The following is a 25,639-nucleotide window of genomic DNA, read 5'->3' on the forward strand; positions in this document are numbered from 1 at the left end:
CTGATCTATCAGCATTCTTGTTCTGTATTTAGGATCTGCCAGCTGTCACAGAATAGTGGCACCGGGTCATGTAGTGGTCAATATGTTGGAATTTGGGTAGGATGAACTGGGTTCACATCCCTGATCAATCATTGGTCAGGTGCCTGGGAGTAAGTTCTATTGGTGGTCACTTTGGACTGCACATGTTCAACATGTAAAATACATTTAACAAAAGCCAGCCATTGCAAGGAGTGTTGCAGTGAAAACTGCTCTTGAATTATCACTTCCATCAATTCAAATAATTATTTTCCTCATTATGATTGCTTCATTCCCTTGCCAGAGCAATGAGTAACCATGAGTTACAATGCGGCTTAGCTGATGTCAAATTCATTTGCATTCTTGCATTATTTATTCCTACGTAGATTGTGGATGCTGTAATACAGAGGTAGGCAAACTAAGGCCCGGGGGCCGGATCCAGCCCAATCGCCCTCTAAATCCAGCCCGTGGACAGTCTGGGAATCAGCGTGTTTTTACATGAGTAGAATGTGTCCTTTTATTTAAAATGCATCTCTGGGTTATTTGTGGGGCATAGGAATTTGTTCATTTTCTTTTTCAAAATATAGTCCGGCCCCCCGCAAGGTCTGAGGGACAGTGGACTGGCTCCCTGTTGAAAAAGTTTGCTGACCCCTGCTCTAATACCATCAATATAATTTTATTGTATACTGTATCATGTTGATTATCTGCCTGTAGTTTGCATACTGTATGCCAAAGCCTGGAATTCTGGGCTGGAGGACTGGTAGGGACAATATTATGTGTGCTGAACAACTTAATGGAAATTCATTAATTAAGCATTAAGAAAAATGGTTAAGTGTTTGATAGTTGATGATGTGAATTTCCAAATAGAATAATAAATCTTATCTTTGTTCCTGTACAACTGTATGGTAGGCAACACCCCTACGCCAAGCCATCTGTTTAACAGATCATATTGTTTTCCATTACGAGGTTTTGTTAGAATTTTTTGCTCCCTAGGGACAGAAGTGGATATTGTTGAAGCCAGGCATATAGTGAGTCAATGCACATGAGATTTAAAGACAGGGATTTTATAAACATTGATGAAAGAGTGCTTGCAGTTAAAGAGTTTTTGCTCTTAAAAATACATTTTAATAAAATGTGTATATTTTGAGACTTAGCTGAATAAAGAATGGGAAATTTAAAAGAGAAAAACAAGGGAGAATATTAAAATGGGAAACACATCTTTAAAGGAAGGACCACATATTAATTGGTTAACAGATACAATGAAATAATTATGATAGAAGAAAATGATTATTTCTACTAGATATGATTAAAAGGATCGAGTTGGGTTTTTTTCCTTTTCCAGATAGCAGTTGTGAAATTCAAGTTGCATTTGGCTTAGAGGCTTTGGCAGAAACTGTATCCATAATTGAAAGATTGGAGTTTTTCATTGTAAAAGCAACTTAATAATTAGCTTTAAAATACATTGATTAGGAAGTGATATATGCCGTGTATGTGGGTATAAAGTGGCATTTTTCTCATGAAATACTTGCAAAGTGCTGAGCAGTCAACTGTTATTGTTTTCCCAATCTTGAGAGAGAGAGAGAGAGAGAGAGAGAGAGAGAGAGAGAGAGAAATGAAAAGAGCATGATATAAGAAAAGGTTTTTTTGTGCAAAAATTGGATCTGCATGAGGGGGAGGGAAATCTTCTCCATGAATGTTTTAGTTATGTTACATTTCTTCTGCCAGCGACGCAGCTGCTGCATTCAATAGGCATTGGAATGGTTTGGATTTTACACGAATAAGGTCACTTTTTTGGCTTTAGCCTGTTTTATTCCCTCTCCAGAATTCCTAAGTTGGAATCAGTGAGCATATTGAATTAGTCCTATGTTAAGAAAAGATATACAGTGAGAAACAAAAAACCCCCTCAAATTCCATTTTACTTTTTAATATTATCTTGGTATACATTGCAAACAAGAGTTATTAGAATAAAATCATATAGAATTGTCTCTCTATGGGGGCTGAGATCCACAAACAACATTACTGGCATATTCATTTTGATAACACTTTGTCGTTAAGTAATTTTTGAAAAATAAGTTAAAGCTAGTTGCTGCTGCCACTGACTTGTTTGAGAGTCTTCCTTAGTAATTAATTTTGTTGTGAATGAGTCAATAGCTAGAATATTGACAAAGAGTAAAAAGGTGAAGATAAAGGACCCCTGGAAGGTTAAGTCCAGTCAAAAGCAACTATGGGGTCGCTTTCAGGCTGAGGGAGCCAGTGGTTTGTCCACAGACAGCTTTCCGCGTCATGTGGCCAGCATGACTAAACCACCTCTGGCGCAACAGAACACCGTGACTGAAACCAGACCGCATGGAAACGCCATTTACCTTCCCGCCACAGTGGTACCTATTTATCTACTTGCACTGGCATGCTTTCAAACTGCTAGGTTGGCAGGAGCTGGGACAGAGCAACGGGAGCTCACTCCGTTGCGGGGATTCAAACCGCTGACCTTCTGATCGGCAAGCCCAAGAGGCTCAGTGGTTTAGACCACAGCGCCACCCGTGTCACTTGACAAAGAGTACAGCCTCCATAACAGACTAAAATGTCAGTTAAGACAAGTAAAATCTCACACAGGTCTTAGAGGCAGGAAGAGGTTCATCACTGTGGTCAAGTTGGGAGCTTGAAAGCTGGGAAGCCAATTAAGAAGACAACCCAGAAAAAGTCCAAAGAAGAGGTAATTGATAGAAGACAGTGTGTTCAAAAACAGGAACCTGAGAGAATAATAGCTTTAAAGTGGTAGTAGCATAGGGGAAGGCAAAGTTAAGGAAAATAGGGGCCATTGAGAATGAAACCTCAAACAGAATGTAAATATAGAAGTTTAATGCTGATAGGGGGTTGTAGAGAGGACAGAGGAGACTTTGGATCAAGCAGTGGAAATCCAGAGGTAGGGTGGTATTAATAGTATGTATAGTATTTGTCTGCTTTAGTCTGCAGTCCAATGCATTCTTACCTGAGAATAAGATCCAATAGAGCTTACTTCTAGGTAGAAATGCATAGTGTTAAATAGTGCTGTTAGTGCTTCATGAAAGCAAGTACTCTTGATCAAATTGTTGCAAGTCCAATTAAGTGAAATGGAATATATTTCCAGGTAAATGGATATAGTCGCTAGAAAATTATTTCTTTCCTTTTTCCATTTCATAATAACCTAAGACCTCACCAGCCAAACCAATAGATTGGCCTCTTGGGTTTCTGATTTGTTGAAATAAGTTAAATTGAGCTTCTCTGTGGTCAGCCACTGTTTACCCTTACAATTTGTATAAGTAATAATAAATGGCTATGGTTTAAAAGTAAAAAGCACTGGTTTCATTTTCAACCATCATACAGTCCCTTAAGACCTTCAACAGTTGTGAGTAGTGTTTGGGGGGAAATTATATATAAATGGACAGTGAAATTTGTAACAACTGGAAAGGCTGTTGGATGCATCTGTACTTATCTTGAATAATGGAATGACAGCTGCTGCACACAGATAAGTCTTCCAGTTCCTAAAGTATGTGGTGTGTTAGCATGTTCTATACATCTGTTGTCTTAAAGAGTAGGCAGAGGGCTCACCCCTCAGGTTAGCGCTGTGATTCTTAGTGTGTGTTAGTACTTTTTATACCATCATAAAAAAGCCTGCTAGATCAAGCCAATGGCCCATCTATCCCACTACCTTGTTCTCACAGTGGCCAACCAGAAGGCAAGCATGGTGAACTGCCAAAACCATTTTCACATTACACTTTCCCACTTAAAATGTTACTACAACTCTCTGGGACAGCATAATCCAGCTTCTTTCCATCTGACTCCCCATACTGCCATATTGTAGACTTGGATGTCTTCCTACGGTTATATCCTATCGCACAGCCATTTCAGTCTCCTTCACCAGCATAATCTCTGACCTGTAATAAAACTAATGACTTTGGGGAAGGGCCTTCTCATTGTCCCCAATGCCTCTTTGAAAAGTATGAATGCATCTCCTAGCACAGGAGTCAACTCCTAGGGGCCATGGGGGCTTCGGCCCCCCCAATAAAATGTTTGAGGGGCCTGGGGGCCCCAATGTTGATGGGCATTCCCATTTAAATGGTTTGTGTGCATCGTGTCATGTGACTGATTATATGGGGTGGGGCCTACCTGGGCCCCCACAATATTTTATTCAAGTTGACAACCCTGTCTCCCAGTGACTAAGTAGATGTTAGTTCAAAGGAAAGCAAAAATATATTCAGACCAGCAGTGGCTATAGTTGCAGGAGAAATGGACGTATGATGCTTTCTCACCACTGATGACACTTCAAATTAATAGGAGTTCTTTCTGATTAGACACATTTAGGTTAGGAATGTGGTATAATTATGCTATCACCTCCCTAGCCCTTTTAATACTGAGATTCCTGATAATTCCATATGTTTGAAAATAAGCCCTACTTTTCTTGGGAATCACAACTCTGCTAATATATTACACATTGGAATCATTTGAATTAGACTTTCATAGGCCTACATAGAATACCTAGAAATAGAAATTGCAAAGAAATTGGACGTTTTTGAGCTATTTCTAAGGGAAATTGGCAAAAACGACACTGTCAACATGGGAATTTAGTTTGCAGCTGCAGTATTCTGGTTTTGTCTAGGAAATTCTGGACATATGGCAACCCTAATTGTAGAGTTGGAAGGGACCATGAATATCATCTAGTCCAACCCCCTGTAATGCAGGAATATGCAGTTGTCCCATTTGGGGATCAAACCTGCAACCTTGTCATTATCAGCACCATGCTCTAAACAACTGAGCTATACATGCTGGCAATAGAATTGTAGTTTTAAAAAAGAGCAGCAGGTGATTTCCCCCCATATGTCCTATATATCAAGCTGGTACCAAGTAGTGAAGAACAAGCTCAGACAGGATCGCAACAAAAAATTAACATGTACAGACATTTTTGAGTGAGAAATAGTATTAGCCCTCTCCATCCTCTCTCCAGCTGCAGGAAGAAAAGTCTCCTGGTCTTCCGGTTGTACCTCCAAAAGCCATCAAAATAAGAATAAACATTAATACTGCAACGCATTTCCCTGGCTGAGTCCAAACAGAGCTTTAAATACATTTTTCCTTGCAGCTGCTCCTTTCAGTGGTAACATTTAGGAAATGTTTTCTAAGTGTGTTCCTGAGTTGTATTTATGCTGCTTACTATGATGTCATCTCATCCTTGAAAGTAATGCTTCTGTGATTGCCTTCTGATGCAACTCAGTTTTTATTTACTAAAAAGCTAATTGATTAACATAAAGTTATTTCCTAAGTAGCAGCCATGATACAGTTGACTACCCTCAGAGCAGCATGGATTTTCTGCTGGTCAACTCTGTTATGGTGTGTGCTTAAAGTAATTTAATAACCCAAAACCAGGGCTGACCGTACCATTAGGCAGAGTGAAGCAGTTGCCTCAGGTGGCAGCTGTTGGGGGCACCAGTGTCAAACCCCAGTACCTCCTGAGCCCTCTGGCAATTCTTCTCCGTTGAAGATCAGAGCTATGTGTGCCACAGACCTGTCTTACACCCCCTAAACTAACCTCCTGCCCGGAAGAACACCAGAGTCCACACAATGCTGTCCAAATGCCAGTGTTGAAGTAAGCTTTACTGTCTGTCAGTTTCTGTACATGACATTGGGGGTTGCATCTTGTCCTTTGTTTCATGTAAGTCCAAGAATGAGATTTATCTGTAACGATTTTTCATAGTTTCCCCATTGGCTTCTAGCCAGTATATTTCTGTTTTGTAAGAATGGTGCATTGTACATGAATTCTCATTCGCTCAAGTACTGTTGTTTACTTAATATTTCAGGTGAAGAAAAATCACATAAGAACAATATGATAGAACATATGATACGTCTGTCACACAATTCTTCAGTTTACCTTGTAGATATGCAGTGATTTCTTTTAAGATTTGAAATGTTGAAAAAGAATTGAGTTTTCCCCCCAAGCGAGTATAGATTCTAATTTTTTTTGTTATGATTTTAGATTTAATTAGGTGCCATCAATTGTTTTGAAAGAGTTACTTGAAATGGTCCTTCTGGAGTCACTAAACAACATTCATTTTAGATACTCGGCAACCCAGATTCTCATGTATTTCCCGTTTTCATAGCCTTGGCATTTCTGCCTGTAGACTCACAGGCTCTGTCTGCACTTAGCTTTGCATAGTACAATGTGCGCATTGTTTCACATCCTACTGGGTATAATTTGCATACATTTATTCCCTGATTACAGTAGATGGAATAATAACTTTGTATGAATAGTTCGCTACAATTGAATGTCATAGGAGAGGGAGGGGGGACTGTGAAAATAAAAGTTTAAAAAGTATTTGCAATCCCACAGGAAAGCTGGTATCAAAAGCTGCTTTTGCCAAGTATTGAGATCTTGATGGTCATGGGAAGTGAATGTGCCACTGTTGCAGCTAAACTTAACAATATTTTCAGTTTCTTATGAAGTACATAGGTTGGTCTTAAAGAAGCTTTAAATATTTTTATCTGTATCTCTAACAGGAAAGGAATTAGTGGAATCAGTGCTCATATTAAAAAATTAGTTCCGTTACATTTTATTTTGGAAAGAAAGGAGAACAAGGACACACCTATATTGAAGAGTATGGCACGTGGCCTGCTGTTGAGCATCCATGCCAACTTACATAATTGCACTGTACAGTGGTACCTCGGGTTATATACGCTTCAGGTTACATACGCTTCAGGTTACAGACTCCTCTAACCCAGAAATAGTGCTTCAGGTTAAGAACTTTGCTTCAGGGTGAGAACAGAAATCATGCTCCAGCGGCGCGGCAGCAGCAGGAGGCACCATTAGCTAAAGTGGTGCTTCAGGTTAAGAACAGTTTCAGGTTAAGAACAGTTTCAGGTTAAGAACGGACCTCCGGAACGAATTAAGTACTTAACCTGAGGTACCACTGTAGTTCTTGGTGGCTGTTCTAGTTTGGAAATGGAAGGAGGAAAAGGAATAGCAGTAGTTTTTAAATAGCAGTTAGAGGTGTATAGTGGCCCTGGGGTGCAACATCCCACCTTCCCCCCTTGAGGTAAAACAGGACATGCCACCCTGCCCTGCTGCCACTCCTACCACCACCAGCGCCACCATACTTGCTACTGCCTCTTGCACCACCCGCTCTGCCACCATTGCACCACACACCCTGCCACATGTGCCGCTGGAGGAAAAGTGCTGCCTCCACTGGCACTGTGGGGTGCCACAGGGTTCTGTCTTGGGCCCGGTCTTATTCAACATCTTTATCAACGACTTGGATGATGGACTCAAGGGCATCCTGATCAAATTTGCAGATGACACCAAACTGGGAGGGGTGGCTAACACCCCAGAGGACAGGATCACACTTCAAAACGACCTTGACAGATTAGAAAACTGGGCAAAAACAAACAAGATGAATTTTAACAGGGAGAAATGTAAAGTATTGCACTTGGGCAAAAAAAATGAGAGGCACAAATACATGATGGGTGACACCTGGCTTGAGAGCAGTACATGTGAAAAGGATCTAGGAGTCTTGGTTGACCACAAACTTGACATGAGCCAACAGTGTGACGCAGCAGCTAAAAAAGCCAATGCAATTCTGGGCTGCATCAATAGGAGTATAGCATCTAGATCAAGGGAAGTAATAGTGCCACTGTATTCTGCTCTGGTCAGACCTCACCTGGAGTACTGTGTCCAGTTCTGGGCACCACAATTCAAGAAGGACACTGACAAACTGGAACGTGTCCAGAGGAGGGCAACCAAAATGGTCAAAGGCCTGGAAATGATGCCTTATGAGGAACGGCTAAGGGAGCTGGGCATGTTTAGCCTGGAGAAGAGGAGGTTAAGGGGTGATATGATAGCCATGTTCAAATATATAAAAGGATGTCACATAGAGGAGGGAGAAAGGTTGTTTTCTGCTGCTCCAGAGAAGCGGACACAGAGCAATGGATCCAAACTACAAGAAAGAAGATTCCACCTAAACATTAGGAAGAACTTCCTGACAGTAAGAGCTGTTCGACAGTGGAATTTGCTGCCAAGGAGTGTGGTGGAGTCTCCTACTTTGGAGGTCTTTAAGCAGAGGCTTGACAACCATATGTCAGGAGTGCTCTGATGGTGTTTCCTGCTTGGCAGGGGGTTGGACTCGATGGCCCTTGTGGTCTCTTCCAACTCTATGATTCTATAATTCTATGATTTTGGATGAAACCTCACACCAAATGGATGCTATTGCACCCCACGTAATGGCTGAGAGAGCCCTTATAATGCCACCTGGGCATTAGTTTTAATCTTGGCTGTAATAGGACAATTAAAACCTACTACAATTGTAGTAGGTTTCTCTATCTCTTATAAATTGGTTATTTGTGTCTTTTAATCTGACCAAATACCACTTGCATGCAATGTATACAATGAACAGCTGAACTAAGAAAATGTATCAATTATTTGAAGGAATTAGGAATACAACTAGGAAGACATCCGCAAAGTATATATCAGACAATTTTTAATGCTTATCTGATAAACTATGCACTAGTATTGTGAGATATAAAATACCTGAGAAAATAATTTGGGGGGATTCATTTATTTGACTAAAAAGTATGCAGGACCAATGGATTGTGTCCAGTGGTGGCTTGAACCAACAGAGAACTCTTCTGCATGTGGAAGGCGGGAATTGCAGCTCCTGTGCTTCCAAAATAGCTGCTCTTGGGAGTTTAGAGAGCCTCTCTGGAACAGTATGAGATGTGGTATTTAGAGCAGAAGGGAGAAGCAGGGAAATTATCTGCCATAGCTTCCACAAGAAGTGGAAGGCAAAACCACCAATGGTTCTAATCCAATGCATACATTTGACAGTGTATTTCTTGCTAGAGAAATCTTGCTAGATATCTAGATATCTTGCTAGATAATAATAATAATAATTTATTATTTATACCCCGCCCATCTGGCTGGGCCTCCCCAGCCACTCTGGGCGGCTTCCATAGAAACCAAAAATACAGTCAAATATTTTTCCATCTTCCCATTTTTTAGGTAAGAGAATGAAGGAATGGGTTTCCCAAAACCCCCTTTCTGTTCTGCTGGGCTGCAAGAACTCAGTATAGGCCAGTCATAGGCAAACTCAGCCCTTCAGATGTTTTTTGGGACTACAACTCCCATCATCCCTAGCTAACAGGACCAGTGGTCAGGGATGATGGGAATTGTAGTCCCAAAACATCTGGAGGGCCAAGTTTGCCTATGCCTGGTATAGGCACTCTTTCTTGTTTCTCATCTGAAGTGATGATAGAAGTGCTTTCCAAGTGCTATTTCCACATCTTTTAGCTGATCTAATGTCTTTGAGCATCAGATAATACTGTACAGTTAGATCCCTACTAGGTACTGTACTGAAATGCCCTACAATCTGGAAAACCCTTTCAAGGTCTTAGAAGGGAGGAACAGGGAATATTTGTCTTTAGCGAGCTTTTCAGAGATTGAGACATGGTGGCTAACAGCTTATTCTGAAGGCTGAGAACCAAGGTTGTGTTTTTAAAATAACCTTTTGTTTCATGATAATAGAAAACTAAAACTTAGTGGTTGGTTCTTACCAGCACAGAATGTGAAAAGAAACCACTTGTGACCTTATAGCCCTTTTATAATGTACAGTTCTTCTGGCTGTGAATTTACCATCCATGTTGGTCTCCCTAATGTTGTGCAAATAATAACTGCATTATTTCTCACCACATCATGCATCCAATATCTCTGTGCCAGACTGGGGGGCTATGTGAAAGGTGTGTGTGCATGTTACCATGTGCTGACCACTACCAGAAACACATACTAAGTTGAATCTTTCCCTAATTAACCTTTGGAGGTGATCCCCTTTCCTTGGATAATCCAAAATAACAATGCTTCAGTCTCTTGTTTTGTTGTATTGGAGGAAGGAGGGAGATACTGCAGTATCAAATTTTCAGGGAGACTATTTCTAGAGACTTGGTAGGACCCTTTCTTATGTCTCTTGACAGAATTGTGCTCTGGGCAGCTGCTGGAATCTCTGGGGTGCTGATTTCCAAGCTGTGTGTTGCCCAACTTCTTTGTCTCCAATGAAGTCGTCCCATTTGCACAAGGATTTCTGCTTGTGCAAGGAACCTCCCCTCCCTCTCCTTTCCCCACACACCCATCATGCCCTCCATATGCCCCAGAGGCTTGGGGAAACTCCCAGAAGAGATTTAGGGGGTGCATGGAGAAAGAAAAGTTGCCCCAATTTTGTTCAATGCAACACATAGTGAAGTTGTATCAGTGCTTTTTTTCAAAAAAAATATTTAGGAGTACAGTGGACGCTCGGGTTGCGAACGTGATCCATGTGGGAAGCACTTTCGCAACCCGCAGCACCGCGTCTGCGCACGTGCGGATAGCGATTTAGCGCTTCTGCGCAAAGCACAACTTAACGCTTCTGTGCATGTGCAAGCTCCAAAACTCAGAAGTAACCTGTTCCGCTACGTACGGGTTTGGCGCGGTGCGCAACCCGAAGCATCTGTAACCTGAGGTATGACTGTACTCTCATTGTGACTCAAGAAAATCACCATTTTATAGTTCAAATCAGGAAAAATAAATACAGTAAATGGACAAAAGTACAAAGATTCACAAAATGTTCAGGGGTATGTGTACCCCTGCGTACCCCCAGAAAAAAAGCACTGAGTTGCATTCCTTAATTTTAAAACTTACATATAAATGTCAGGACTTCCACGTTGCCTTTCCTCTTGGGCAAAACAGTGTCAGGAATCCAGCAGGGTCTTGTGTAGCAATTGTCTGGTTTTTACCCTGAGAAACTGTCAAGAGAGATGAGGTAGACCAATAGCTTCCTTGCCCACAGCATGGTAGCACAGTTTCAGAGATGCGCATTGATGTACCTTTGGCCAACCAAGAGAGGCAGGATGTTTTAAATCTTCAGAACTCCATTCTAGCCACACAGCCAATAGGATTTTTCCTATAGATTTATCTGTTGGAGAGCAGCCGTCTCTTCCGTTTCACCATTTCCTGTTTAATTGAGCAGAGAAGTGAGGATCTGAAGATTGGCTAGGCTTCCTAGTAGTGTAGCCAGTCATCTATTTACAAGAGAGAGAAATGCTTCAAAATGACCACAGTCTCGCTCTTTCTTCTTCGTCATGAATAGTGTAATGTTGCTTAAATAAACCCAGTGTCATAGCAGAAGTTTCTTGCTCCATTAAGGAATATAATGGGGTTCCCTGTGTTCTGGTGGCTGCTTTCTTTGCACACAGAAAGCCTTCAGCTGGGATTAATTTGGTATTCCTCGTGAGAGTTCACATGCAGAAAAGACCCTGTATCATTGAGACAAAGCTATTACATTAGTCCTTCCTTCCTGCATTATAGTCTATTACAGTACTTTTTAAAAAAATAAGAAAGGGCTGTATTCTCTGCATCCTTTCTATGAAGATTCCTATGACTTGTTGTCATTGGCTTTTATAATTTTGATAGAGGGGAGTGGATTATTTGGCTAGTTTAATAAGAGGTTAAGGTCTGACGCTAGCTAACAGTTTTATGTCAACGTAGAGTGGAACAATTCATTATGTCTTGGTCTGTTATGTTTGTATCAGCAGCTGAGGATAGTTTCAGGCCATGCCAAAGACCAGATAGACAGTGTGTGTGTGTTTAACTCTTTCTTCCTTATCCCTGTCTGCTGAAAATAGCTCCTCAAACTGCTCTATCTCTGATTTTGCAAGGAGAAAGCCAGTGGTGGGCTGTTGAGCAGATGGCAGCTTAAAAGGATGGGGTTAAGCAACACCTCACCACTCTATGAATTGTCTGTTTGGAGTGAAGACATGTAGTACAGTCGTACCTTGGATCTCGAATGCCTTGGTACTTGGACATTTTGACTTCTGAACGCCGCAAACCTGGAAGTGAGTGTTTCGGTTTGCGAACATTCTTTGAAACCCGAACTTCCAACGGGGCTTCCACAGCTTCCGTTTGGCTGTAGGAGCTTCCTGCAGCCTATCAGAAGCCGCACTTTGGTTTCTGAACATTTTGGAAGTCAAACAGACTTCTGGAATGAATTACGTTCAACTTCCAAGGTACGACTGCACTTACTTCACTTCTGATATAAACAGAATTCTTGGGAAAATAATAATGTTCTATGTGTGGCTGCATACACACCATATATTTAAAGCACATAGCTTTAGAATCATGGGAACTGTAGTTTACCCGTCATACTCTGAGAAGACCTATGGAAGTAAATGGATTTAAGTAACTTGTGTCCAAAGATTTCAGTGGGCCTAGTCTATGACTTAGTTGGATAGCACCCACTGAATTCTTCATAGAAACAAACTTAAGTAAAAACAGATGTTACAATAGTGCTATAAAGCAGCCTTCAAGATTATGTCAGGCCAAAACCAGACTTCCACCACAATGTTTTTCCAGAGCTGGAAATAAAAGCCTCAAGGGCAGAAGGTTGCCTGTGATCTTATTTTATAAAACAAGTGCATATATGTGATTACAGTGGAGCAAAATCTCTTGAAAATTCTAGTTGTGGTGTTTGAGACTATTTGAGTCTAAAATGAGAAGCAGCAGATGTTAATTTGAGATGTTCCTAAAAGCAAAACATTTTGACCATATTGAGCTCTACAGCTTGGACATGGAAGTGTACAGTTTTCTCCATGGTCAGGTCTATAAGGTTTTCATAAGCCTGACCCAATTTTTTTAGATAAAAAGGTATGAAGTGTATAATAGGGACTTCTGAAGTTATTACTACTAGACTTATAGAAAGGCTAACCAGAATATATTCAAACCAGACAAAATGTTTTTCAGATATTCTCAGACTTTCCTCTCAAGTTCACAGATTGTCTTTTTGTATGTTAGCAAAATATGTCATCTGAGCTAACTGTGCTTGAATAGCAAGTGATTTATTTTCTTTGTGCAATAAACTAAGTCATTTTTGTTTTTAATATACTGTGTTTGTTTTACTGCCTTGTAAACATATGGTGTCCTCCTGTCATGTGACAGAACTTTTTCTGTGCTGCATCTTTAGAAGGCTTTGTTCCTCAGGCTAGTGTGGATTTGGAACATCTGCAGGACAGTCATCAAAGTGCAAAATCTGATAATTTATACAAAATTTAGAGCAGCTATTAGAAAATAGCTGGGTTCTGTTTCATGGCACCACCTCTGTAGCCCGCTGTTTCCAGGTTCTTTGCACCTTTCCTTCTTTCTGCGTACCTTCCGTATGTGCTGAAACCTTGCATATTGTCTGAAAGCCTAAATCTTTTGAAACAAGATTCCTTATGCCAAATACAACAAACATACAGAAACAAAAAGTCATGAGGTTTTTGTGGAAGCAGGGTTGGGGGAGCACTTCTAATTTGCAGATGTTACAGCTTTCTTCGAGTAATAGTTTATAAAGCACCTACTGTTGCATTAGGCACACTACAGGGTTTTTTGGGAGGAGGGGGAGTTCTCTGTTAATTGGGTGTGACTTTCATAAAATTGTGTGGCAAATAGAGCCTCACTTTCATGTCCCTTAAACCCATACAAGGAGTATGAGCATGATTCTCATAGTTAAAAGACGTTGGCAGGACTGGAAAATTAGCTGATAGGCAGAATGCATCTTCCCCTTTTGAAGATGCTGAGGCCTGGAGTGGCTCCTTCGTGCTCATGCTTCCTGAACATTACTGAGGATAAGTATACATAATACAGTCATACCTTGGTTGTCAAACACCCTGCAACTCATGTTTTGGCTCCCAATCGCCGCAAACCCAGAAGTGATTGTTCTGGTTTGCAAACGTTTTGTTGGAACCTGAACATCCAACGGGGCTTCCACTGCTTCTGATTGGCTGCAGGAGCTTCCTGCAGCCAATCAGAAGCTGTGATTTGGTTTCTGAATGTTTACATTCGTGGATTCCATTCGACTTCCAAGGTACGACTGTAAATATAATTTCCCTCTCTTTTTTTCATTTCAGGTTTTCCAAGACCTTGGTACTTCAGTATTATCCGGTGCTTTTAAAGGATACAACATTTGTCTTTTTGCATATGGACAGACAGGTTCAGGAAAAACATACACCATGATGGGCACTCCAGTGAGTTATATTCTTCAATACATTATGTGTTTTGCTTTAAATATGCTAATGCCTCAAGTTCAATATGCAGCAGAATGTTTTGGATTTTAAGCATTGGTGACTTAGGACTCAGCTATATAGTTGCAAATATAATGTTTTAAGTGCATTATACAAATGTGACACTAGATTGCAATGGTGAGCTTAATGTCAAATTCAATTTTTTTTTGAAATGTTTATTAAAAAAGCATTTTCACAGTGTTTTTTTATGTGTGTCTGGATTCCGCCTTAATGAGATGGATGTATGAAAGTGATGTCATCTTGGCCTGGTTCACATATCACATTAAAAACCATAGTTAGAAGCAAATGGCGATGTGATATGCACACAGAATATGCTAATGCATGCTGATGAAAAGTTATTGCTCTGCTTCTCTCCCACTCCCATTTCTTCAATACTGCAATACCAGAGAGCAAGTCAAGCTTGTTGTGACATCTAAACATAGGCTTGTTTCTCTTCAAACCACAAGTGGTAATCAAGGTTTGTTTTTGAAACTGACTCTTGGGATTCTTTCCCTCTTTCACCCTATGTTCAACGTTAGGCACTATCAAATGTTAAATTTTTGAAGCTAAAAATAGAGGAAGTTCACATTAATACGGACAATGAGCAAGTTACATGCGCACCAGTATAGATATTAGCATAGCTGAAGCATTTCAGTCCTTCAAGGCAGTATTGCTTTTGCCATCCTAACTTCTTTTGAGTGGAGTTGTCCAGTCCGGAAGGCCACTTCTATTGTTGTGAATCTTGCTTAATCCTGCTACGTACTTTGAATCTGTATGATTTAAATTAACAGGAGTGTTTGATTAAAAAGAGTTTGTTGTTGCCCAGGGGTCCGGACTATATGATTTTCAATTATTATAACTTATGGTTTGTAGCCAAAATTACGCAAACAAGTCTTCTGTCACAGCAGGGCTTTCTCACCCTCTCCTCCCCATTGCAGCCTCCTTTGCTTTTCACTATAGTTTCTCTTGAGAATTGAGCGGCCTTCAGGAAAAGCCTGGGATTTGTTATTTGTGTGGGGAATGCATTAGGTGGTGGCAATCAGGAAAAACTAGACAGAGGCAGCGTGTGGTGTGTGTAGTGTGTAGAGGTCACAAGTGTGTGAGTTCAAACAGTCTTCACTGATTTTGAACACACACACTTTGCACTCTCAATGGAGACATTGGGGAGGGCACAGCAGTGAGGATGAGTGGGTCAGAAACTGCACAAGTAGACTTCTGCACAATGCAGTTCTTGTTTCACTCCCCAATTCTGTCACAGAACAACTCTCCAGTTTTATGATCTGACTCTACCAGTTATCTAAAACAGTTTTGCTCCCATAATGATTCCCTTTTTTTTAGCTTTCCATGCTATAGTCACATGGTACCAAGGAAATTTTACCATTGTTTAAATACCAAGCGACTCTTTATAAACACAAATGAACAGCAATCTTGTCTCTTTCTTCACTTTTCAAGGCATCCATTGGATTAACACCTCGTATATGTGAGGTATTTATTTAATTAAACCAAATATTTACATTGTTAAAATTTCATTGATTCTACCTCTTCACCCTGATCCAGAAAGCAAAAAATGAAAATGTCTGATTTCTGTAGGGTCTGTTTTCAAGAGAAGATGACTATACAAAACAGTCAGCATCATGCAGAGTAGAAGTCAGGTATGTGTGTTTCTATTTCCCTTTGTCATGTGATTCTGTAGGTCTTTACCATTCTAATTCGTCCTCTAAGGCTGTAGCCCTAACACTGTCAATGATTGTGGCTGGAGTAGTTAAATATACTGCTGGTTCTGCGACCCTTCAACATCCATGCCGAGGCAGCTGGCTCTGGGGCGGCTCAGGACTTCATGGTCACCATGACAACCACGGAGCTGTCCCAATATGTCACCGGCCCAACGTACCTGGCAGGACACACTCTGGACCTTGTTTTCTCGACTGGGCAGGAAGAGGGTGATTTGAAGGTGGGGGGACATTGACATCAGTCCCTTGTTATGGTCAGATCACTTCCTGTTGAGATTTAGGCTGTCAGCACCTTTCCCCTCTGCAGAGGCGGGGGGGGGGCGACTTTTTAGGAAGGTCTGCCCTCAGAGGCTGATGGATCCAGTGGGATTCCAAACGGCTCTAGGGGTTTTACCAGCTGATATGACTGGTGCCCCTATCAAAGCCCTGGCCGACCTCTGGAACACCTGAATGCCTCGGGCTGTTGACAGAATCGCCCCTGAGTCTCCTCTCCCACTTCATGGAGCCTTTTTGGCCCCCCGATATACTCCAGAGCTTAGGGCGAGAAAACAAGCTAGGAGACGGCTTGAACGCAAGTGGAGGAAAGATCTGAATGTTAGGCTCTAGACAATGTTATGATTGGACAACCTAGAGGTGGAGTAGGTGTGTCTGGTGGGCAGGGCAGAAAGGCATGATCTTTCCTCATCATGCGTAGCTTCTGCTTGTGAAGAAGTACATCCAGGCTGACCCAGAATTCCTGTATCATTCCCTCTACTTTTCAGTTTCCTTGAAATCTATAACGAGCGAGTTCGAGACTTGTTAAGGCAGTCAGGCCATAAGAAGCCATACACTCTTCGTGTCCGTGAACATCCTGAGATGGGTCCATATGTTCAAGGTCAGCGACTTTTAACATGGCAAATTGATATTATGTGCGTGATTTGTTCATTTTCGTTTTTCCTTTGCTTTCATTAATTATATATGGGAAGAAAGATACGGATAATAATAGCAGCCAGAGCGACGGCATAAAAAGTACACTGTAGTGGAAATGGCATCTGTCCAAATTCTGGGAATCCTGCTTGAACATTCCATATAAGGTGATTGTTGCCTAGCGTCTGTGTCTTCTGATAGGTCCATAAGTTCCAGCAAAGCTCTGGTGCACTTCTGTTGCTAATGATGAAACATTAGCAGCTCAGAAGGATTTGGCTAGATGCCTGAAATATGTGAAATACTGCCTTTGTTGAACAGTGTCATGTGGTAGACTTAAAATGCTGTTGTGAGACCACATAAACTAAATTGATTTTAAACTGGTGATTCAGTTTGAATTACTAGCCAGATGGTAGCTTGGTGCATGTATATGCATATTTAAAAGCTTTTTAGAAAGTAGGATAATACTTCACTTTACTTCTCCCATCTTTCATTTGAATTATTTATTTAGAGGAGCCTTTCCCAACCTAAGTGGACCTTCAGATGTTTTAGACTGTAATTTCAATCAGGCTCAATCAGTATGGCCAATGGCCCAGGGGTGACTGATGTTGGGAAAGGCTGCTTTTAGCTGAACAGTTGTAGATAGGTAGGCGTGTTGGTCTGCCATAGTCAAAATAAAAAAATTCCTTCCAGTAGCACCTTAAAGACCAACTAAGTTAGTTCTTGGTATGAGCTTTCGTGTGCATGCACACTTCTTCAGATATCTGAAGAAGTATCTGAAGAATCTGAAGAAGTGTGCATGCACACGAAAGCTCATACCAAGAACTAACTTAGTTGGTCTTTAAGGTGCTACTGGAAGGATTTTTTTTATTTTAGCTGAACAGTTAGCAAAGAAAAGTGTGGTCCATATATTTCTGCATATATTCTTAAGCTAAGCTTTTCAGAAAGTGGTGACGTTTTAAAAAGGAACACTATATCCTAGTAACTGCATACCCTTCAACTGTCTTGATAAAAGCGGGGCATCCAGTTTTTTCTCACAAGAGCATGGCACCCATTTTGGGTGCTGTGATCTCATCCTGAAAACGGGGCCACGATCTTGTGTGGCACCCCAAAATGTGTGCTTGGGGGCATGAGAGCACAGCCCCCCTCAAAACACATCTTTTGAGGGCCACAATCCCGTGCAGATCACGTCACTTGCATAGAAGCATGACCCTAGACACACATCCCAGTTTTTCACCTCAGCGTCTTGGAGGGTATGTAACTGAAATAGGTGCATGGGTTTTAAGGAACTTACTGTGTGATCTTATGCCTGTTTACTCAGACATAAATTCCATTGCATTTCATGGGACTTACTGCCAAGGATGGTGGATTATGTGTGTAGCCCTAGAATCAAGATGGCTTTGTAAATTGTTCAGCCAAACTCTCCCTGATCTAGTGATATCTTGTTGGAACCTGTTCCAGAACAAACTCCCTTGCCTGTAAATTATTCCTGTGAAGGGATAGTTCTGCAAACATAAAGGGATGGAGCTGCCTCCTCCATAGAAGTGGAAACTTTAAAATACTTCCAATTCTGCATTGCGGGCATTGCCTACCTTAAAGACAGATCACAGGATTTTAAAGTACTTGGAAATGCGAGTGCAGCAATGGAGCCAATCTGCTGCTCCTCTTGGTTTGCCTGCATCATGCCAGTGTCCCTACCCCCATTATCTTTCCCACTCCTGGTAAGCAGCAGCTACACACCTGCCAGGAAGCTAATGTTGCAGCTCCACCCCACCAGGCCAGCAGCTTCTGACTATTCAAAATGAGCTGAATCACACCAGTCCATGTTTTTTCCATCATGGAATTTTGTTATACGGATAACATTAGCACGGTTTTAATTTCTGCAACAAAGGGCAAAACTTATTTTTTCTATTATTGCACACATTGTGCTTTTTAAAAGTCCAGGCAGTAAAGAGTTTATAGGTAGCAAAAACAACCCGAAAAGCCAGCAGTTTGCAGGAGAGTTGTGAAGTGTGTGTACCTGCTGGTTTCAGTTAATGAACTTAAGTTTAATTAGAAATAGTCATAACTGCAGGCTATTGCCTGTCACGGAAAACAGCATTTTTTGTTATCATGCGTCCCTCATGAGTCTAGTAAAATAAAATGTGGAATATGACATCATTTCATTGCTAATTCCTCTGCTCTGCTGCACTCCATTGGCTGCTACTAGTAAGAAAACTTGCAGCAAGATGCATCTGTCACACATTTTGTTTTAATACATGTTTTGGGGGTGGGGAAAAACTATGTGGGGAGAGAGAAGACTTTGAGCAGCAGTCTCACATCCTCAGTAATGTTTAGTTCTGGCCTTAGGTGCAATTAAAATATGCAAGTTTTGGTCCTATGCTTCTTGCATTCCTAGTAAGCTTATGTATGAACAAGGCACCCGTCTTTGTGTCAGCAGCATTTTGCCTCACTGTTTACAAGCAGCACATTTTCCAGTTGCAAATCTCAGTTTTTAAAAAGAAACGGTACCAGATGTTTTTGGTAGTTTCCATGCTATCATTATTTACAGTAAATAATTTCTAGATCTTAGCCTTTTAAAACTCTGAAAGCCTTTTAATGCTACCTATTGGAATGGTTACAAAATTCTCTCTTCCAGATGGTTCAGCTGTTTAGGAACCAGCATCTTTTAACATCAGGAAATGATGCAACGCAGGACCAATTTTTAGCCTGGAAAGACTTCCAGATCTTTGTGATATTTAAAAATGGTCACTCTTTTCTAAAACAACCACATGGTGCTTTTCCTGCTATTCCATCTCTACCACCATTGACATACCTTAATTTTATATAACTTTCCGGAGTAAAATGTGCAAACTACTGCAGTAGCTGTGAGAGATCTTCCAGCAGTTGTGCTCTCTGAATCCTATTTGAGATGCTGTAGCGGAGGGGTATTACAGAACTGCAAACGGCTTGTATTTTTGCATTCTTTATTTTTGTTGCAACATAATTTAGTAGCAACGTGCTTGCATGCAGCTGTAAATACAGAACAGTGTGTCACTACCAATGCAGCAGCTCATCTTTCCAATGTTGGGCCTTTTATATTATTAGTTCTGAAGTTGCATTGCTGCAGTATGCTGCTCTCTAGTGGGACTGCAGAGACTAATTCTGAATTCTGCAGTGCAGCATCTCTGTCTTGTAGTTTCCTTTCTTGCAAGCTTACAGAATGGTTTTTTAATAGTTAAAAATTGTTTTCACTTTTTTTCTTGTACTAATTTGTTTTGGTTTATTTATCTGTACTCAACACAGAAGTGATTACCTAGTTTTAGAAAGGTTGTTCACATTACGTTATTGTCAAATCAGTTGATTTTTTTTTTCTTCCTGCACAATCAACCACAGTTCAGGATCCCAACAACTGTAAGTGACATAAAAGCACATGTCTTGTTTCTTGCAGAGACACTCTGGAATAAGATTTGCTACTACACTCTTTCCTCTCAGCAGTACAGAGGCAGAAATGCTCTTGCATGGGGTTATCTGAATGCACCTGACTATATTAGGTCTAAAAATAGAAAGCACGTTTCATTAATGATAGGTCCTATTGTGTTTAAAATCTCTGTTAGGTCTGTCTCAACATGTGGTTACAGACTACAAACAAGTAGTTGGACTTCTGGAAGAAGGAATAGCAAACAGGTATTTTGCTTTTTAAAACTCCAAAATATGTTGCCTCCTTATTTGGTCAGTTGGTCCCTTACCTTTCCCGCCCTGACCTGGCCACAGTGATCCATGCAACGGTCATCTCCAGGCTTGACTACTGTAATTCGCTCTACGCGGGGCTGCCCTTGAAGCTGACCCAGAAACTCCAGAGGGTGCAGAATGCTGCAGCGAGGCTCCTCACGGGGTCTCTGCCATGGGAGCATATTCACCCAGTGCTTTTCAAACTGCACTGGCTCCCGGTAGAGTACAGGGTCAGATTTAAGGTGCTGGTTTTGACCTTTAAAGCCCTTCACGGCCTAGGACCTTCGTATCTACGGGACTGCCTCTCCTGGTATGCCCCACGGAGAGCCTCAAGGTCCATAAATAGCAACACCCTAGTGGTCCCAGGCCCTAAGGAAGTTAGATTGGCTTCAACCAGAGCCAGGGCCTTTTCAACTCTGGCTCCGGCCTGGTGGAACGCTCTGCCTCATGAGACCAGGGCCCTGCAGGATCTGATTTCTTTCCACAGGGCCTGTAAGACAGAGTTGTTCCGCCTGGCCTTTGGCTTGGAGCCAGTTTGATTCCCTCCCTCTCTTTCTTTTTTCCTTTCCTTCTCCTCCTGCAATGAGGCTACATTTTAATATTTTAATGTTTCAATATTTTAATGTTGTATTTTAATTTTGTTTTTAAGTTGTAATCATTCAACTTGTTTTTATTATTGCTTGTAAGCCGCTCTGAGCCCGGCCTTGGCTGGGGAGGGCGGGGTATAAATAAAAATAAAAATTATTATTATTATTATTATTGATTTTTATTCCAGTTACTCCTTTTTACTTCCAATCATAATTAACAGGTTAATACTCTAAGGGAAAGTCCTTTCACTTCTGGTTTCTAGGGTAGAACTTTAGAGCACAGGTGGGGTATCTGTGGCTCTCCAGATGATGACCCAAACTCCCATCAGCACCAGCTAGCATTACCAGATGGGATTTAGTCTACAAACATCTGGATTGTCACAGGTTCCTTACCGCTGCTTCAATAACATACCTGACAACAGATATGGATAGTGTTCCCAATCCAATCTTGGAACTATGGTGTTAACTTGATTCTTCTGCTTCTTAATATTGGCTATCATCTATTTTCTATACCGACTTAGAGACAATTACTTTAAAACTTTTCTGCTTTTTCTTCTATATAGAATTACAGCAGCCACACACATTCATGATGCCAGCAGCAGATCCCATGCTATCTTCACCATCCAGTATACTCAGGTTAGTCCCATTTTCCATTGGAGAATTTTTGAAACCCACAAAGATAAAAGTTTTTGGCATTGATTTGAATGCTCAATCCATTTTATCAAAATGACTGGAATGCTTATAAGTCTTTCTTTTTTTAGTTAGTTAATTTCAATTGGACCACATGGAGTCCAATCTTTGCCTAAAACTATGTATGTGATGGAGCTCTTTTGACCATCTTAGTCCTTAGACCAGCACACATTAGGATCCAGACCATTGAAACCCTATGTTTTGTGAAGGTCAAGATATATATGCTTACCTTTTGTGGTGTTCTTGTGTGGCAAAATCCACACAAATTTAAATTTGTTTCCTTTCAGGCTGTATTAGAGAACAATCTGCCCTCTGAAATTGCAAGCAAGATCAACTTAGTGGACCTTGCAGGCAGGTAATATTTTGCTTTTTAATATAGCATTTTGTAAGCCAGTTGTTTTTAAACTTTCTGCTTTTTAGGGAAGGATTTTCATATCAACTTGCTTGTCATGGGGCTCCTGTGTATTGCAGAGGACTCGGGCATGTTCACACCACCTTAACATAATCCCACATTGTCATTGGAAGGGAAACCTGTGTTTCAAGGAAGCTTGTCTGCCATTAAAGGTAAAGGAACCCCTGACCGTTAGGTCCAGTCGCGGATGACTCTGGGGTTGCAGTGCTCATCTCGCTCTATAGGCCGAGGAAGCTGGCGTTTGTCCGCAGACAGCTTCCGGGTCATGTGGCCAGCATGACTAAGCCGCTTCTGGCGAGAGCAGCACATGGAAACGCCATTTACCTTTCCACCGGAGCAGTACCTATTTATCTACTTGCACTTTGACGTGCTTTCGAATTGCTAGGTGGGCAGGAGCTGGGACCGAACAACGGGAGCTTACCCCATCGCGGGGATTCGAACCACCGACCTTCTGATTGGCAAGCCCTAGGCTCTGTGGTTTAGACCACAGCACCACCCACGTCTGCCATTACTGATTAGTAACTTGTAGTTTTGGGGTACTCCAGAATTACCCAAACACAGTTTGAAAGCTGAAAACCACAGTCATAAATGGATGCCACATTACAATTTTTACTTTTGATGCACTCAATTCTAATAATATTTTAAATTGTACAGTGAAAGTATAGAAATTACGGTCAGCTAAATCCTGGGGACAGAGGAGGCAAAGTAGGAAGAAGATATGGTTTTGATAGTATCAAGAACCAGAAAAGATTAAGTAAAGATGTATGTGTACATTTCTAGTTGTTTGGTGCAATTTAGGTTAGCAATACATATTAAAAAGCTTTGAAATGTTTTTACCTCCTATTGAACATATCTAGGTCCTTTGGAAGCAAATATATTTGCATTGTTTTGAATCAAACTGGAGAAGCAAATGCAATGTAATCTGTTGAGGATAAATGAAAACAAAAGGGGCAGAGAGGGATCGTTCAGAGATACTATCGTTTACTCTAATAGTGAACTTTGATGGTCGAATGACAATCATTGTGGAAGAAAATGGGACTACCACAAAGTAGTAGTTTCTTCATAGTTGGGGAACTCCTCGGGTATGCAAAAGAATATAAGATTGTAAAATTAAGGAAGGATTTTAAAACACAAAATAGCTTGACAAGGACCTAAAAACAATGAGTATATAGAACGTTGAGGGAATCTGTTTTTAAAAGAGGGGAAATGGGGGAGAGGGCTAGAATTGGCCTAAAAGCTTTTACTATGTTTAGTATAGAGTGGATGCATGCCATGAAACAGACAAACAAACAAAAACCCTATTCGGGTTATATATGAGGAGGTTTCAAAAGGAAACAAAGAAAACAACACTTGTTTTCTTTGCTGGTCTCTTCCTCCCCATCTGTATAGCAAACAAATGCTCAGGTTTAAGGGATGGCAACTAGTCTTGAGGCTGAGCCTTTCCCCCTTGAAACCTCATTGTCTGCTGGTGAGACCCAACAACACTACAAGATCTCTGTTCCAGACAGAGAACAAGAGCACTCTTGTTAGCGATAAGTAGACATACACACCAGCAAACACTGTCAGTGGAAGCCCACAATGAGGCTTCTCCCGCTGCTTCCTCCAGTGTTCCCTGGGTGCCCCTGAAATTAGCTCCAGGAGGTCAGGAGAACCCTCCAAACATGTGGTGAGGGTTTTTCCGACTAGCAAGCTGTTATGCTCGTACAGAGAAAGCGTTCGTAATAGTACTGTACAATGAATTCCACTCACTGTGTTCAAAATTTGATGCTATGCTGTTGTATTCCATAGAACAGTGTTACTTATCTCCTTCTTTCCATGATTTGTTTTAGTGAAAGAGCTGATCCAAGTTACTGCAAAGATCGGATTACAGAAGGTGCCAATATTAACAAATCATTGGTTACTCTTGGCATTGTCATCTCCACATTAGGTATAAATAATGTTATCTTTCATTGGAGCAATAGCTAGACATAATGCTGCCATACAAAACGCCTTATTGAATCTTACTTTAAAATTTACCAGGCAAACAATAATGATGATGCATTATATTCTCATTTGGCATGGTAAATCAATTAAGTGTTTGTAAACTATTACAGTTACTACCAAGGGAAACGACTTCAACGTAGGACAATAAATTAAACATTGGCCTCATTTGAATGTCACAGTAAGCCAAACTATGATTTACCGGCAGCATACAGACTTGCTGCTCTTCTCATCCCCAGTTTTTCATTCCCCTATTGTGCTGAGCTAAGCCAAGGTTTACTGTGTCGTCCGCACCTATGCTCTTGTTTAAGCTCTCTTCTCACTCACCACAAGCTATACCCAAGAACAAACTCTTTTAACAATGCAGTTGTGTGATTTTGTTCCTGTTTATGTGGGGAAACATACAGTCTGCTTCCAGCATTTTCAAAAAGAAAAACCTCTGTAGGACAGTGTGCTCTGGCGCAGGGAAGCAAGAGCAGAAAGATGCTGAATGAAGTTGCAAGTAAACTACCTTCTGACTCCGAATAGCAATGGCTAACAGGAAAGTGCCTCGTGTCATAAAAAAAAAATTGTGCTGGGTTAGTATGTTTGCATGGGAGCTGTACAAAAAGGGAACATGTATCTAGCATCTTTAAATAAAAAAGCTTGGAGGAAGATAACAGTGAGGGCTCATCGAAGCTTCCATTTGTGCCATGATTTGTAGGCACAGCTTTGTGCTTTCCAGACACAGGTTCGAGTGGTGTGTGTGTGTTTTGTCTCGCTGGAGAAACCTGTTTACCACTGAATCAGAACAAACATCAGTTGAGTTTTCTGCAGATTGCCATTAGTTCCAATTCAGTGGTAAATAGCAGGTATTCCCAGGGAGGCGGGAACCGGCTTGGACCTGTGCCTACAAATTGCAGCACAAACAGAAGTCTGGATGAGCCCCGAGTGGAGGAATTGTGACATTTACTATCATTCATTAGGTATACAACTCACATTTGACCCAGGAATCAATTTGCAATGGTGGTACTATCTGTTGTGGAATAATATTAACCCAGCAACAAACCATTATGATTTTAGTTTTGACACAAGTGCTACACTAAGTAAATATATGTGGTTCTTCCACAACAAATGAGTGATGACTGTATATTTATCATAGGCATGGGAAACCTGTTGACCCTTCAGATGTTGATAGATTCCAGCTCCCATCATCCCTGACCGTTGGCCATCACTGATGGGAGTTGTAGTCCAAGCACATCTGGAGGGCCATAGGATCCCCACCAGAGATTTAAATGGCACACCTCAGAGGCTTACGACTGTTTCCCCTGTTCTCAGCACAAAATTCTCAAATGTTCAGCAGCTGCCAGAGTATAAACAGCATAGCCAGTGAAGTGGATAGCAGTCACACAGACAATAACTCTGGAGCCAGTATCAGCAGCCAGAGGCGTCAAGCTTACACTCCATATCGTGACTCCATCCTCACTTGGCTTCTGAAGGATAGTCTGGGTGGCAATTCCAAGACCATTATGATCGCAAGTAAGTTAACAACCCTA

General features: G+C 41.1%; 1 protein-coding gene across 4 annotated transcripts in view; it reads left to right on the forward strand.

Annotated features, from left to right (window-relative positions):
* STARD9 (StAR related lipid transfer domain containing 9) overlaps positions 1-25,639 on the forward strand; it is a 113,794-nt gene that overhangs the window by 13,512 nt on the left and 74,643 nt on the right. For all 4 annotated transcript variants that reach the window (XR_014012532.1, XM_081211419.1, XM_081211417.1 and 1 more), the window contains exons 4-12: positions 13,939-14,055; positions 15,544-15,576; positions 15,682-15,743; positions 16,583-16,695; positions 20,321-20,390; positions 21,586-21,658; positions 22,000-22,067; positions 23,954-24,051; positions 25,422-25,622. Coding sequence is in view for 3 of the 4 variants with exons in the window: in XM_081211419.1 (XP_081067545.1) it covers positions 13,939-14,055; positions 15,544-15,576; positions 15,682-15,743; positions 16,583-16,695; positions 20,321-20,390; positions 21,586-21,658; positions 22,000-22,067; positions 23,954-24,051; positions 25,422-25,622 (835 nt within the window). In the remaining variant the exon portion in view is untranslated. The remainder of the gene's footprint in view (positions 1-13,938; positions 14,056-15,543; positions 15,577-15,681; positions 15,744-16,582; positions 16,696-20,320; positions 20,391-21,585; positions 21,659-21,999; positions 22,068-23,953; positions 24,052-25,421; positions 25,623-25,639) is intronic.

The sequence above is a fragment of the Podarcis bocagei genome (genome assembly GCF_964188305.1).
Source record: "Podarcis bocagei genome assembly, chromosome: 1".
Taxonomy (NCBI): Eukaryota; Metazoa; Chordata; class Lepidosauria; order Squamata; family Lacertidae; genus Podarcis; species Podarcis bocagei.